Source organism: Ananas comosus, linkage group 19 (genome assembly GCF_001540865.1).
Source record: "Ananas comosus cultivar F153 linkage group 19, ASM154086v1, whole genome shotgun sequence".
Lineage (NCBI taxonomy): Eukaryota > Viridiplantae > Streptophyta > Magnoliopsida > Poales > Bromeliaceae > Ananas > Ananas comosus.
The window spans coordinates 5,407,692-5,423,713 of record NC_033639.1 but is presented as its reverse complement, the minus strand read 5'-3'; the positions used below and the strand labels follow the sequence as shown (position 1 = coordinate 5,423,713).

Below are 16,022 nucleotides of genomic sequence, written 5' to 3'. Positions count from 1 at the left end.
GAATTTTGTAATCAAGATCGAGAGTATAGATCTTATTCTAAATAGTTTAAAGGAATTTTCTAACTAAAGGTTCAATTCGATTTGGAGGCTTTACACCCGTTAATCGAGAAAACGCCTCATATCTGGAATTAAAATTACAAATTTTGAAACTCTCTTGATCATTAGTGTTAATAATGTCGAAAAGATTTGAAATTTGGTTTCTAGATATTTCAAGTGGTTAGATCATGTTCACAGTGCCCGATCGTCAATTTAAGGCTCCATCATCGAAACAAATGGGTGGCAACAGAGCCGGTTTGCTACGATAGCATTCTAGCTCAACTCTCTCTCTCTCTCTCTCTCTCTCTCTCTCTCTTATATATATATATATAGTAGGCTACTATACTCTTATGAGTATAGAGAGCTTCGTACTCATAAGTGTTTCAATGATGGAGCTTCCGAATCGACGATCCGCTCCGTTAAATATGATCTAGAGTAATTGAAACTTCTTAGAAAATAAATTTCGTATAATTTTCGAAATCATAATAAAGTCCATCAAGCGGGCATAAATGAACGGTCGAATCGAACGACGTTCTAAAATGGATGATCGGATCCTTCAATTAAGATCGAAGTTATTGATCTTTATCAAGGTAGTGAATAGAATTTTCTATTAAAAATTCAACCGATTCCGATTCTTTCACACCGTTAAATTAGCAAGATCCCATACCGGCCATTAAAAATTGTCATTTTGTGACATTTTGATCGTAAGGAAATGATGTAAAAAAATTATATAATTTGATTTCTAGAAGTTTTAAATGCTATAGATAACGTTTAAACGGTATGGATCGTCGATTCGGAAGCTATATCATCGAAAACAACTTATGAGTACGAGGGCGATTCATACTGATAAGAGTATAGTAGCCGGACTCATTATATATTATATATATATATATATATATATATATATATATATAGAGCTAGGCTACTATACTATCGGTAGCACGGAGCGCTCCGTGCTACCAAGTTGTTTTTGATGATGCGGCTTCCAAATCGACAATCGGCTCCGTTAGACTTGATCTATACTATTAAAAGTATTTAGAAAACTAAATTTCATAATTTTTCAATACCATTTACCTATCAAACAAGTAGTCTAAAATTGAACGGCTGAAAATAAAAACCTATAACAAAATGATAATAAAAGATTTTAATTCAAGATCAGATTAAACTGATCTTACTCTAAATAGTGAAAGAATTTTCTATAAAATTTTTATCGAATTTGGATTGTTTTACACCGTTAAACTCTCAAACACACACATCGGCCATTAAAATTGTCAATTTTGAGCTTTTGATCATCAGTCAAATGATGTCGAAAAAATCTGAAATTTAGTTTCCAAATACTTTCAATAGTGTAGATCAAGTCTAACGGAGCCGATCATCGATTTGGAAGCCGCATCATCGAAAACAACTTGGTAGCACGGAGCACTCCGTGCTACCGATAGTATAGTAGCCGGACCTATATATATATATATATATATAATATATAGAATTATGCTACTATACTATCAATAGTATCAAGCCTTGGTACTATTGAGTTTTCGACCGTTGGATGAATAGATGTGCGGTTACGATGATAGTGGTCTCCCGGTTAAATTGATAGTGTCTCCTAGGATTGAGTGGGTGGTTGGTTTAATGTATAATCTAACGGGTGGAACTGATCAAAGGGTACATCTAACGGTTAGAAATCTCAATAGTACCAAGGGCTTGGTACTATCGATAGTATAGTAGCCGACTCTATATATATATGTATAATATATATATGGAAAGAAGCTCGTACAAAATTTTAGATTTTGAATAGGCTCACATAGTTGACATGATCGATGACAAATACATGCTGATAGGTTGAGATGGAGCATAGAAGGGCTTTAAAAAAAAATTAAACTCGACAAAACTCAATTTACAATCAAAAGATGAGGGAGTTTCAATAATTAAAATATTCAAAGAGAGTAAGATAACATAACGGAATTTTAAAATAATACGAGGGTTTTAGTATTCAAACAGAGGGTTTATCACATTTACAAAACTAATTTTACCATCTACAATCGGAATAAGATCAAAAATTAGAAGCAAAAACACCACACGCTTCTTTAGGCATTTGTCGAAACATAATGCGGCATTCCAATTAGTGTGTACAATCTGTGAAGTTTTACACAACTAGATCATATAGAGGATATAAGATATGAAATTAAACGGTTCCAACGACAAATATTAGATACAAGCAAATCAGATTTTGATGATTTCAAATTTTAATCATCATGAGACGAGTATTCAAAATAATAATATAACGATGAACAAAGAGGTTAATATCACAAGATCCCGATATAGAGGTAAAAATGCGAGAAAAAGAAAAACCTTCTCGAAGATGTGTGAAAACGACGGCAAAATGCCGTCGACAGCGAACCAAAAAATAACGGCCGATAAGGATTACGGCGGAGGCGGCTGTGGATGACGGCCGACAACGGCGATGATCGGAATGACGATGTGCGCGCGCAGCGGGGGAAATGACGTACGGACGCAAGGTGGAAAAGAGACGGTCGTAGGGATGCGAGGGGAGAGAGGGAGTTGAGGGAGAAAGAGGTAGTTCGGGTTGGGGGTTGCTATGAACGAATAGAAAGAGACCTAATTAAGTTAGGATTAATTAGGCATAATATGCCACCGAGTCCTTCAAAGATTAGAGTCTGACAAAGGTCCACAATTTATAAGAAAATAAACAAAACAAAAGGGATAAAGTAAGAGGTGTTACATCGTAGTTCTCCCGAATGGCCTCAGCTGTTGGGAAGCATAAGCAATTACTTTGTCGTTCTGGCATCAAGACGCATCCTAATCCTTTTCTTCGAGGCATCCTATAAATAGTAAATCCCTCACCGCTAACAGGCAAGTAAGAATAGGCGCTGATATTAAACGTTTCTTCAAACTCCAATAAGCTTTGTTCACATTTATCTACCACTGAAATTTAACTCCTTTCCGTGTCAACTGGGTCAAACAGCAAGGCAAGAAAAAACTTCCACAAATCTTCTATAGTTTCTTTCTAAGCCACGAAACTCCGAACCTCAGTGATACTGATATAAAATATGTAACGACCGACCAGCTCAGCAAAATAACTCGTTGGCCCAAACCACCGGCCCAAAATGCTTAAGCCGTTATTATCTAACGTGTATGTCCTTATATATTTAAATCAGAATCAGTTTTCCACCTGATGTGGGACTATTGGGGCGCTTACCAAATAGAAAATATGCCCACGATCCGAGCCACGTTGTGGAGCCGAAACCTTTGCAGCTTAGGAAAGATCTATCTTTATGACGAACAGCGGTACATATTGTGGACCAAGAAGCAAGTTTTGAGAAGACGAACCATTCCGTATATTACAATCCACAGTAGAGCAACCATTCTGAACGAGAAACTACTTGGAGCTCGAGAACAGATAAGGTGCGAATCAATCATCAGCTTTTTGAGAACTAAGGTATGTTAAGTTTAGAGCACTAAATTTCTTTTAGGAGGGAAGATGTAACACCCCCGCCACTTCTAAGTTTTAGCGCACTATATATTTGAGTTTTGTCGAGTTTAATTTTTTTTTAAGCCCTCTTATGCTCCATCTCAACCTATCAGCATGTATTTGTCATCGATCATGTCAACCTATGTGAGCCTATTCAAAATCTAAATTTTTGTAATCTCTCTGAGCCTCCAAATCGACGATCGGCACCGTTGAACATGATCTATACCACTTGAAATATTTAGAAATTAAATTTCAAATCTTTTCGATATCATTTGCCTATTGATCAAAGGGTTTCAAAATTTGTAATATTAATGGTCGATATGAGGCGTTTTCTCGTTTAACAGCGTAAATATATCCAAATCAATTGATTTTTGTTAGAAAATTCTGTAAACTATTTAAAACAAGATCTATACTCTTGATCTTGATTACAAGACTCCTATCATCATTTTTTTAAGAATATTCATTTTCAGCCGTTCATTTTTGTGTCCACTCGATGGATAAGAGAGCAATATCGAAAATGTATGAAATTTAATTTCTAAATACTTCAAATGGTATAGATCATGTTCAACAGTGCCGATCATCAATTTGGAGGCTCCATCATCGAAAACAAATTGGTGGCAAAAGTGCCGGTTTGCTATCGATAGTATTCTAGCTCAACTCTGTATATATATATCCCCTTTGTAAGTTCATTTTTTAGTAGCTTATAGAGAATCGCATGTCTCTATTTTAAGTTCCGACGATTGATTTTTTCTGTGCATTTCCGACTGGATAATTTCTTATCTTTGAAACTGCGTTAAGGTAAGCGACCGGACACCCGTTAGTTTCCGCTAAATAATTTAGGAAAATACTTTGATTGTGTAAAAATCTTATTTTGTAGATTTTAAAATTAAGGGTTAAGTATATTATTAAATATTTCTGCAAATTGAGCTTCAACTGTGATCGACAAGTTCTTTCAGCAAAAAGAATTTTTCAAATTTGATAATTTGTTATGTAAATTAGTGACTGAATAAATTTTTAATTATAATGTCTCTTGGTATTCTGCTATGCAATGTTGGCCATGTCGACATGTATTCTGTTATAAAAGCTAGCTTCGTCTCTGTATTGCGCCTTCTGGTACTTGCGTCTATTCGCGTCTCTGTTCTGTAATTGCACTTTCGAGCGCCTCCTTCAGGTGCCTTTGTTCTGTTTACGCCTTCGGGTATCTCTGTTCTGTTTGCGCCTTTCGATGCCTCTGGATCTCGCCAACGGATTACATAATATAGTTAGTTATCGGAGACTTAACGTTTATTTTGTTTAATTGCTGAAAAAGGAAATGTTTGTAAATTTACATTTGCTATTTGATCTGAATCTTAAATTTTGATAAGCTGTATTTTCTGAAAATTTTTGCAAATTAAAAACCAGTCGCTTAAATTAATTTCTGTAATAGAATTTACTTTAGAGCATTTGTTATATATTAATTCGTATGCTTAATCCGACTAATGTGGTGTATGGTTGCTTACCCAGGTACCGAGATTGATTCGCAGGGCGGGGCCGGGATCGAGTGAAACTTTTGTTATTTATAGTATCTGTTAGACCAAATTTTGTTTGCGTTGTATAATAAACTTTAGTTCTGCTTATATGAGAATTCATTTAATATTGTAACGACCCGATCCGCCAGCAATAATTACTCATTGGGCCCAAACCACCAGTCCAGAATGCTTAAGCCCAGTTATTATTACTAGCGTGTAGACCTTATATCTTTTAATCAGAATCAGTTTTCCACCTGATGTGAGACTATTGGGGCATTACAAACTCCCTCTGTTTAGACCCTGACGTCCTCGTCGGGTCCAAACCAGATCACAAATGCAGACCAGAATTATCAGGCGATATGAGATTCTAGAGGTGGCTCCTCCTGGTTCAAGAGGTGGCTCCTACCAAACCGTTGGTGTAGCACTTTGCCCTGAATAGCACTTAGCTCTCACACTTCCAGCTGGTATTCGGCTCTGATACCAATTGTAACGACCCGACCCGCTAGCAATAATAACTCATTGGGCCCAAACCACCGGCCCAAAATGCTTAAACGCGGTTATTATTACTAGCGTGTAGGCCTTATATATTTTAATCAGAATTAGCTTCCCACCCGATGTGGGACTATTGGGACGTTACAATATGCGAAGAGAAAAGAGAACTACATTTTTAAACATAGCAAAGCTCTTCACACCTGCTTAAAGTAGAGAGGACTGGATAAGATAGCAAATTAGACAAGGCTGTATCTGCATCTGTAATCAAGTCTATCCCATCCTTCAACAGTTCAGTCGCATCCTGCAGTTATTATATTTCAAGAGTTAGAATTTCATTCTATATGAGACCAAGATTGAGAAATTATATGCTTTGTCGGGTATATGTACTTGTGTTTATTAGCTTATTAGCTATAAAAGAAAATAAGTTCTGCTAGTATGCAATTCATATATTATAGCCTACGTTATTATGATCCACCTCAAGATACAGATTATGCATAGTACAGTAACATGAAAACTAAGCTAAGGTTGCTTCCACTATTTCTCTCTTTGATCAGCATGCGCTCCAAATGATATGCCAGGTACCTCTGTAATCTCAATGATCATTTTCTAGGTTATAGGACATAATAATTCCTATGCTAGCAGTCAATGACTTGCATCCTTGCAAGAATATCTGTGCTATGTAAATTAACGTTGTACAAATACAAGGACAAAGCAAGGTAAACATACTGTAGCGGTGCATCAAGCAATAAAATTAAAGATAGACAAAGCACAACAAGTCAAAACAAATAAGCAGAAAATTTCCAAGTCTGCTATGTATAAGTGAAAAGGCAAAGTTTTACCTTGACAAAAGTGCCTTCAGACTCGACGAGAATGCCAGTGCGCTTCCACTGATCTCCAAAAATCTCGATCAGTTCGTCCAAAGGAAGGGATCTTAAATGCTGCCCATTCATCCATCTAATCATAAACAAGATATACATCACAGAACCAACATATAAATACTTCACAACTCAAGATCACTGCATAGGAAACTTCAAACTTCAAATTAGAATATTCCCATTCTTTTTCTTGAGTGCTTACCTTAGCTTTGTAGGATCAAAGATTGCCCCACTTTTATTGACACGATCTATGGAAAACTTTTCAACTAAATAGAAAGAGCACAACTTAACGAACGTTGACATACATTGGAAAAAAAAAAAAAAAAAAAAAAAACCCTCACATTAGGTTTATTGCACTAGAAAAAACTAACCAAGCTGATCAATGGTGAAGAATTCATTTTCTGTGCCATCACCCCAACCCAAAAGAGCTAAATAGTTTACCATCGCTTGAGGCAGGTATCCCATTTCTCTGAACTGCCAAAGAAAAAGGAGTACATGCATACAAGTATTTGAGAGAGGCTTATAACGTTTTTCCTTAATTAGATATATGATTATGGAAGCATTACCAGAGACTATCATCATTAACTACCTGCCCTACTGAAGTTGCACCATGGCGCTTTGATAATTTACTTCTATCTGGAGCAAGAATTAGGGAAACATGTGCAAAAGAAGGCACTGGAAATCCAAGTGCCTGCACAAAAATATTGACGATGATGCTAGTTTTCCCAACTTTACAAGAAAGCTGACATGAATATTTACAAGGAGAGAGAAAAGAAACAAGTAAATGGAATGAGAGAACTTACATTGTAAATGAGTGCTTGTCGCAAGGTGTTTGGTAAATGCTCCTCTGCTCTGTATGAGAAAGACATAGAAAGAAGACCAGAACATCAGCCATTCTATGTGAAAACTCAAAAAAGTTCAACTTAATCATCAGGGATACTTCAGTGTATGTGAGTGCATCACCTAATAACATGCGATATACGCATTGTAGCATCATCAACAGTGACACAGAAATTGTACACAGGTTGACCATTGCTTCTCATGATGACAAAATCACCAAGTGTGTCTAAGCTCCAACTGACCTTCATGAAACTATCAGATCAATTAGTAAATTTAAATAAACAATTATAATTATGACAAGAATCGTGAGCCTTTTAAATTGAACAAGTTAGTGAAATTATTACTTCTCCACGAATAAGGTCATTGATTTTCAGTGTCCCCTCCTCAGGCACGCGAAAGCGGTAAGTATAGGGCGTTCCTTTCACCAACTCCTCCTCTATTTCTTTTTCTGGAGCAGTTGCCCACTTTCCTGTATATACTGGAGGCAGCTGCAGACGCTTTGCAGTTTCCTTCATTTGTTCAAGCTCCTGGAGAAAATAATAGTTAAATAAGGACAATGAAGCATCATCAACTAATAAGTTAAAAGCTAAAACTATAAAAACTTTGAAGTAAAGCACTTAAGAACCTTAAGTATTTCATAGAGCATGCGTAAGTCCCTTCAATCCAAAAGGACTTCATATTTTATTGAATCAGATGGTTCAACAATGATTTAGGTACATCATTACTTTAAAAAAAATAACAAAAGAAACAGCTCCATAGAAATGAAATTAACTCATCAAGTAATGCACAGACAATCATACAAAAATTATATTCTACAATTTTCGTAGGCCACTTAAATGAGAAGTTTATATGCATAGTGGCTTCATATACCCAATCAATTTAACGTATGAAGCTTTGAATGTGCAACTAACTTTTATGACGCTATACCTAGCAAAAGTGTCAACTTCTGAATCATACACCAAAATTACCTCATTAGAGCAAAAACAACGGTAAACAGCACCGGAATCTAACAACTTCTCAGCATATTGTTTATAAAGGAAATTCCGCTCTGACTGTCGATACGGACCGTAATCTCCACCGACACCTGGACCTGAAAGTTCATCACATGATATTTTTCATCTTCTAATGCATGCAACACAACACAAGTTTGCTTTCCAATTTCAAGTTAATAAAAGAAAACAAAGGAAGCAACTACGCAATCTCATCTTTAAATAATAGCATACAAACGGTAGATGAGTACAAAGTTATATCAACTAATCAAAAATTTACAGCGACGAGACTACAAATCACCTTCGTCCCAATCAAGACCAAGCCAAGAGAGATCATGCAACATTGCTTCCTCCGACTTCCTAGTAGACCTCTCCAGATCGGTGTCTTCAATTCGCAGTATAAATCTTCCGCCCTTGGACCTATAAGTACATATTGTTCAAATATCAAACAAATCTACACAGTACAAAGCACAAAAAAAAAAAAGAAAAAAAAATTGCTAATTTGACTGGAATTAGAAATGAAAAGCAAGTCCTTTCCATGAGGGCACCGAATGACTGCAATTTGCAAGAAGAACGGACTACAAAGCAGAGATATCAAGAGCATGTTTGTTTCACCGAAAATGGAGGGAGACAAAGTCGTTTTAGGCTGTAAATGCCCAGTTACATTGTTTGGTTTGCAGCAAATTAAATTCCCCCATAATTCCGCCATTTCAAAATGCCGTAATTGACTCCGCCCTTGGTGGTGCCCAAGAAAATTACGGAAGAGAAAAAGGTAGAACAAACTAATAAAAAAATTAACAGCTGCAAGTTTATTTTATTCTCTCATATGCCAGTGTGAAATCTTTCGACAAAATAAATAAAAAAAGTAGGATAATTACGGTTCAAAAGCCATTGACTTAAACTTCAGTTTAACTAAAAATCATTTTCAAATTGAAAATCACTTACGACCAAACAAACAGGCCAGTAATAGATTAATGAATTTGAAGAGAAGCAACCTCAACCTCAACCTCAACGCTAGATTAGATGCAAGCTAGTTACATACAGGAAATCATCTCACCATCTCTAATTTTACCAATCAACATTTACTTTTTACTTCTAATAAGCACCAATAAAATTTTTTTAAAAAAAAAGAAGTAAATATAGAGATTATTACACGGATTAACAAGTTCATAAAGACGATTCGTTCGTAGGGAGTGGTGAATCTGTGGAGTGAAAAGCCAAAGACGAACCTAGCGAAGAGGTAGTTGAAGAGCGCCGTCCTGGCACCGCCGACGTGCAGGTTCCCCGTGGGCGACGGGGCGAAGCGGACGCGGACCTCGCCCTGCGCCGGGGCCGAAGAAGCCGAGGCGGAGAGGTACCTCCTCCGCCGATGGGCGAGGTAGGGCTTCGAAGCGAGCCGCGATCGGAGAAGAGGAGGAGCGAAATCGGGAGAAACCCTAATTCGGAGCCACGGCGATCCCACGAGGCCCGCCATTTTCACCATGGAAGAAGAGAAACGGAACAAGCTCGCCTCTCACCTATACGCTCTATCCGAAGCTAACCTATTACGTCGGATTTATGTTGAAGCCGGTGACGATATATCGAAGCAGCTGAGTTCGTAAAACTCTCACGCTGATTTCGGCGGCGAAACATAAAAAACAGCCGACTTCATGAAAAGAATTTGCGTTGGATTCGATGGTTGAGCAGCTTATCATCCCGACTTCATAAGAGGAAGAAATTTAAAGAATTTTCATGCTTAACTAGTGTAGTGACCCACCGTTACCGCGGATAGATACTGTTAAAATAAAAATTTATTAAAAAATAAAATATCAATTTAGTATAAGAAAATAGTAAATACAGTCTACATTATAGATAAACAATTAAAAAAAAATTAAAACTATAATGAAAAAAAATTTAATCGTTTCAATAAAACTATTCAATCTTATTCAAAAGAAGTCGCATATCATGCAAATGGATGATTAATGAATTGGGTTGTGTTTTGATGCAGGACGGCAAAATAATCGCATATGCTTCTTGCCAACTGAAGGAATATGAAAAGAGTTACCCTACGCACGATTTGGAGTTGGCGGCTGTAGTCTTCGCATTGAAGTTATGGCGCCACTATTTATATGGCGAGCAGTGTGAAGTATATACGGATCACAAGAATTTGAAATATCTGTTCACTCAGAAAGAGTTAAACTTGAGGCAACGCAGATGGCTGGAGCTGCTTAAGCATTACGATCTGATGATCCTATACCACCTGGGTAAGGCTAACGTGGTGTCGGATGCGCTAAGTAGGAAGTCAACGGAAAACTTAGTCATGCATGTTGTTACTCAACCGCAGCTAATCGAGCAGATAAAGCAGTTGGAGTTGGAGGTAGTGACTCCTGACACGCCTTTGAGGTTGATGATCTTGGTAGTGCAACCTACACTCTTCGATATGGAGTTGCAAAAGATTCAAAATAAAATGGTTGATGGTTGCACCGGCGACTACCTTGTGGATGACCAAGGATTGATATGTTTCCGTTGACGGATTTGTGTACCGGCGGATTCGGAAATTAAAGAGGATATTATTCAAGAAGCACACCGAGTGCCGTATGCTATACATCCAGGAGGCACCAAGATGTACAAGAATTTAAAGTTGCTCTATTGGTAGCCCGGGATGAAAAAGGGCGTTGGCAAGTTTGTAGCTCGTTATCTAACTTGCCAACAAGTAAAGACGGAGCACCGATTACCCGCGGGAAAACTTCAGAGTTTGCCTATTCCCGTGTGGAAGTGGGAGAAGATCACCATGGACTTCGTGACTGGGTTGCCCCGCTCTCAGGTCGGGCATGATGCTATATCGGTGATCGTGGATAGATTGACGAAATCGGCGCACTTCATATCTATTCATACTACTTGGACCGGAGAGAAACTCGCACAAGTGTACCTTGATGAGATTGTGCGACTTCACGGAGTGCCTACTTCGATAGTATCGGATCGAGACACTCGGTTTGTGTCTCACTTTTGGAGGAGTCTACAGGACGCCTTGGGCACCCGACTGGACTTCAACACTGCTTTCCACCCTTAGAGTGATGGGCAGTCGGAGCGCACCATTCAGACTTTAGAGGATATGCTCCGAGCGTGTGTGATAGACTTCTAGGGAGGATGGTCGCAGCATCTACCTATGGCAGAGTTTGCTTATAATAACAGTTATCAAGCAAGCATCAAGATGGCGCCGTTTGAAGCACTTTATGGACGGAAGTGTAGATCGCCACTTCAATGGAGTGAAGTTGGCGAGAGATTGGCTTTAGGCCCTGATGTGCTCCGGGAAGCTGAGGACAAGGTTCGAATTGCTCGGGAGCGACTTTTGACGGCACAGAGTAGACAGAGGAGCTACGTCGATCGACGACGGTGAGTAGGAGACCATGTTTTCTTGAAGGTCTCGCCGACTAGAAGAATCAAGAGATTCGGGATTCGGGGTAAGTTGAGCCCCCGTTTCATTGGACCGTATGAGATTTTGGAACGTGTAGGTCCGGTAGTGTATCGACTTGCTCTACCACCGAGCCTATCGGGCGTGCATAACGTCTTTTATGTATCAGTCCTTCGGAGGTATGTCTTCGACCCGACTTATGTGTTGGATGCTACACCTATGGAGCTACGGGATGATTTGAGTTTCGAGGAGCAACCCGTAAAAATCTTGGATCGCGAGGTGAAGAAACTGCGGAATCGGGATATTCCGTATGTGAAGGTGCTTTGAAGCAACCACGGGGAGCGGGAGGCCACGTAGGAGCTAGAGAGCGCGCTGTGGGAGCACTATCCCCATCTTTTTCATATGGAGCTTTGAGGTATGTGTTTGCTTTTGAGTTTCACCGACGAAACTCCTTTTTAGGAGGGGTGAATGTCGGACACTGGACCTGTGCAAATTGCGAGGTTCGAGTGTTTGATATGGATTCCGAACTTTTCCACACTTGGTGGAAGGTCGTAGATGGTATTCCGATCTAAAAGTTTGATTTCTGGAGTTTTGGCATGTCCTAAGAGTTTTCACTCTCGGGGACCGGTCCCTGATGGGAGAGACCGGTCCCCTCAGAATAGTGCTGCCACAGGGCTTGAGGCAGCCGGTCCCTGGCGGGTGAGACCGGTCCCCGAGTACGTTTTCGCGGGGAGAGACCGGTCCCATGCGGAGAGAGACTGGTTCCCGAACGTTGGATTTTCGGGGCAGGCTGAAAGACCGGTTCCAGGTCGGGGAGACTGGTCCGTCAGTCCGAAAACTGCCCAGACCCGGGCAGTGCACTGGTTAGATTTTTTAGGGGCTTATATGGATTTTGTTGCTTCAAAGGCCCTTAAGGCCATTTCCTCTTCCTCTCACCCTCATTTCTCTCCCTCACATTCTCTCTACACCCTCTAGAAAGAGAAGAAGAAGGAGAAGAAAAAGAAGGAGTTGGAGGAGAGCAAGATCTTGAGGCTTTGGAGCATCTTCCTCTCCCTTTTCTCACCATTGGAGGCTTGAGGCTTGCTATTAGGGCTTTGTGGAGGATCAACCTTCAACCCTAGAAGATTTGGAGCTTGTTTTTGGGCATCTAGAGAGGTTAGTACCTTAATTCTAGCCTTTGATCCATATTTTGGTAGATTTTACCATATGAGACCCTAGAAATGAGATTTAGAGTTTATTTTGGGAATTTTTGATTTGAGGGCTTGGAGACCCAATTGATTGGCTTAGAACCTTTATTTAGGTTGGATTTGAAGAACTCTAACCCCCATTTGGAGCTTGAGAGAGGATTTCTTTACTTGAGGTGAGTTTTTCCACCTTAGCCTATGTTGATTATTGATTGAGCTTAGGGTTGATCGTAAGGTTCGTTTAACCCTTGTTCCTACATTTTTAGGGTGCTAGGAGACTAGCGGACACCTTCGTCGGAGCAAACGAAGGAGCGCAAGAGTGGTGGTGAGTTTGGCTTCATGAAAACGAGGCGAAATGGCCCCCATGCTTTCTATACTCGTCGTAACGTCATTTTAAATGCAAATCTATGCTAAATGAAATTTATGTGAATTTTAGAACACTTAAAATGCATATATTATGTATAAGATAATTTTCACTCTATATAGTAGAACATTCTGGGTATTGTTACATGCATATGAGTAGTGTTCGCACTAGTCGTTTGGAAACGTGCATCATATGTTTAAAGTGGCTCAATTTTATGAACATTTGGTTTAAGCTTGGACTTAGTAAATGAAAGTGTCATAAAGGGGCACTTAGACTAGCACACTATGAGACTATTCTATTGAGACTTAGTGATAGGACTTGGACATCTTCTACCTTCCATATTTTAGACATGATGACATAGAGATAGGCCTATGAGAGTGTGTGACGTATTCTATGTTGCTAGACATGAGGACTTCATACTTGAGACGATCTTTTGGTTACTTGCCATTGTGCTCATTCGCACATACTTGTGAGGGTCGCTCCCTACAAGCCGGCATTCCGGAGATGGCCATCGCGATACATATTCGCCGTGCGGGATTGGGCGCCGAAGTGGATTGCCGTGGGAAAGGCTCATTCCTAGAGGGGGGATATTGACTACCACGGAGCCATTAGGCTTGGCACCGGCCAGACAACCTACGGGTGGGTCTCAGGGCCAGACAGCCTTCGGGCGGGTCTCTTTAGATTCGATTTTGAGCATTCATCATGCCATGTGGACATTGATTAGAATAGTAAATAACGATATCTTTACTATTTGACTTATAGACATCATACTAGCGATGCTTGGGTACATTCATACGTGAATAGCTTTCTTACTTATGTTAAATCATGCTAAGTAGAGATATTATGTGGTAGCAAATATTCATGCTTATTTACTTGTCGTACATATCGTTTTCGTTTATATCTGCTTACTGACCCCCTTTTTGTTTGGGCCTAGTGGTGCATTTCACTGAAGCCAGTAATTGCCCACTGGGAACTATTATTCCATAGTTCTCACGCCCCCTGTTTTATGGTTTTATTTCAAAACCTTCGGCACCGGCGGAGGCACGGGATCGCGGCAAGGGAGTCGCATAGCTAGATAGCGGAGCTTGCTGTTGCTCCTAGGTGGTCACTTTCTTCTTTTTGGTTTTTGTGAGAGAGAGAGTTTTGAGTACCATGTATAGAGAGACCACCTATGTACTTGTTTAGCTTTTGTATTGGGATTCCTATTGTATTCACCTTATGTTTTTACTTAGTGGACTTACTCTTATGTTCTTTTCCTCTATCGTAGCATCTAGATATACTTGCTCTGATACTCCTAGATGTTCTTTTTTTTCTTTACTGCTTCATTTATCGCTTTGTTATAGACGCCTTGTATGTTTTAGACATATGGCGGGTCTGGGCACACGCCGGGGGGGGCTTCCGCTAGGTCCCGGGTTGTGACACTGCTCGGTCCCGGTCATCCCTAACAACATCCGGGACGCAGTCAATGAGGTGGGAGAACTCCTGCTCGTAGTCTGCCACCGAGCGATCTCCTTGCCTCAACTTGCGGAATTTCTCTTGCAATTTCCGCTTCACCATATCGGGAAAGTAGTTGGCGAACACCGCCCTCCGAAACTCCTCCCACAACGTAGGCGGAAGATCGGGAGATCGATCCCGCCTAACACACTTCAACCACACTTTCGCCGCCTTCTCAAGGCAATGTGTGGCGAGGTACACCTTGTCCTTCTCCAAGGTATTAAGATCTTCGAAAACTGTTTCCATGGAGTCGATCCAGGACTCCACCACCGCCGGTTCCACCCCCCCCTTCGAAAGTAGGTGGGTTGAACTTCTGGAACTGAATGAGAGCTGCCAACGCGCGCTCCTGCTCCGCCTCTAACGCCGCACTATCGGGATTTGAGGTCCCCGATCCAGCCGGCACCATCGTAACTGGCACGGCCGCCGCAGCCACACCCTCGGCCGCACTCGGCACCACTGCAGGAGACGCAGGGTGCACAGCCCCCACGGGCGCCGCTGCCGCCACCGCCTGCTGCCGCTCCAAGGCCTCCTGGAGCCTCTAGATTTGCTCCCCTTGGCGCTGAACGGATTCCGCCTGGCGCTGAACGGATTTCGCCTGCTGCCGCACTACGCCAATAAGCGCAGCCATCTGCTCCCGAAGCTCCCCGTCACCACCTGCTCCGGGTTGCACGGGAGCCGCACTTGGCTCCTAGGCCATAAACCTCGTCCGCGGTCGACCACGAGGCAATTTAGGTCGTCCACGAGGCGGCATTGCTTCCTGAAACGAAGCAATTCACATCAGTTACGTAGACAATATACTTGATTATACCCAATCCGGCGAAAGCATATAAGTGTATTCATTTTCATTCCAAAGCGTCATGTCGTCGGCCGCCGATCACAACACAAAAAATAGAAAACAAATAACAACTTAAGTTTAGTCCCTAACCACATTAGAGACATAATAACATCAACCCAATCCATGCCTTCGCTATATCTTGTTCAACGTCACTGTTGAAGCATAAAAAANCGGAGAAGAGGAGGAGCGAAATCGGGAGAAACCCTAATTCGGAGCCACGGCGATCCCACGAGGCCCGCCATTTTCACCATGGAAGAAGAGAAACGGAACAAGCTCGCCTCTCACCGATACGCTCCATCCGAAGCTAACCTATTACGTCGGATTTATGTTGAAGCCGGTGACGATATATCGAAGCAGCTGAGTTCGTAAAACTCTCACGCTGATTTCGGCGGCGAAACATAAAAAACAGCCGACTTCATGAAAAGAATTTGCGTTGGATTCGATGGTTGAGCAGCTTATCATCCCGACTTCATAAGAGGAAGAAATTTAAAGAAATTTCATGCTTAACTAGTGTAGCGACCTGC

General features: G+C 40.7%; 1 protein-coding gene across 2 annotated transcripts in view; it reads right to left on the bottom strand.

Moving 5' to 3' along the window:
* The window catches only part of LOC109724887 (glutamate--tRNA ligase, chloroplastic/mitochondrial-like), a 21,599-nt gene extending 11,686 nt beyond the window's left edge, over window positions 1–9,913 (bottom strand). Inside the window, exons 1-11 of one of the 2 annotated variants that reach the window (XM_020253852.1) lie at window positions 9,460–9,913; window positions 8,532–8,650; window positions 8,210–8,331; window positions 7,586–7,768; window positions 7,365–7,483; window positions 7,205–7,253; window positions 6,991–7,092; window positions 6,773–6,875; window positions 6,604–6,667; window positions 6,366–6,480; window positions 5,727–5,827 (exon numbers count right to left, since the gene is read on the bottom strand). In XM_020253852.1, coding sequence (XP_020109441.1) covers window positions 5,727–5,827; window positions 6,366–6,480; window positions 6,604–6,667; window positions 6,773–6,875; window positions 6,991–7,092; window positions 7,205–7,253; window positions 7,365–7,483; window positions 7,586–7,768; window positions 8,210–8,331; window positions 8,532–8,650; window positions 9,460–9,713 — 1,331 coding nt within the window. In that variant the 5' untranslated portion in view covers window positions 9,714–9,913. The remainder of the gene's footprint in view (window positions 1–5,726; window positions 5,828–6,365; window positions 6,481–6,603; window positions 6,668–6,772; window positions 6,876–6,990; window positions 7,093–7,204; window positions 7,254–7,364; window positions 7,484–7,585; window positions 7,769–8,209; window positions 8,332–8,531; window positions 8,651–9,459) is intronic. The other variant, XM_020253851.1, reaches the window with a different exon arrangement.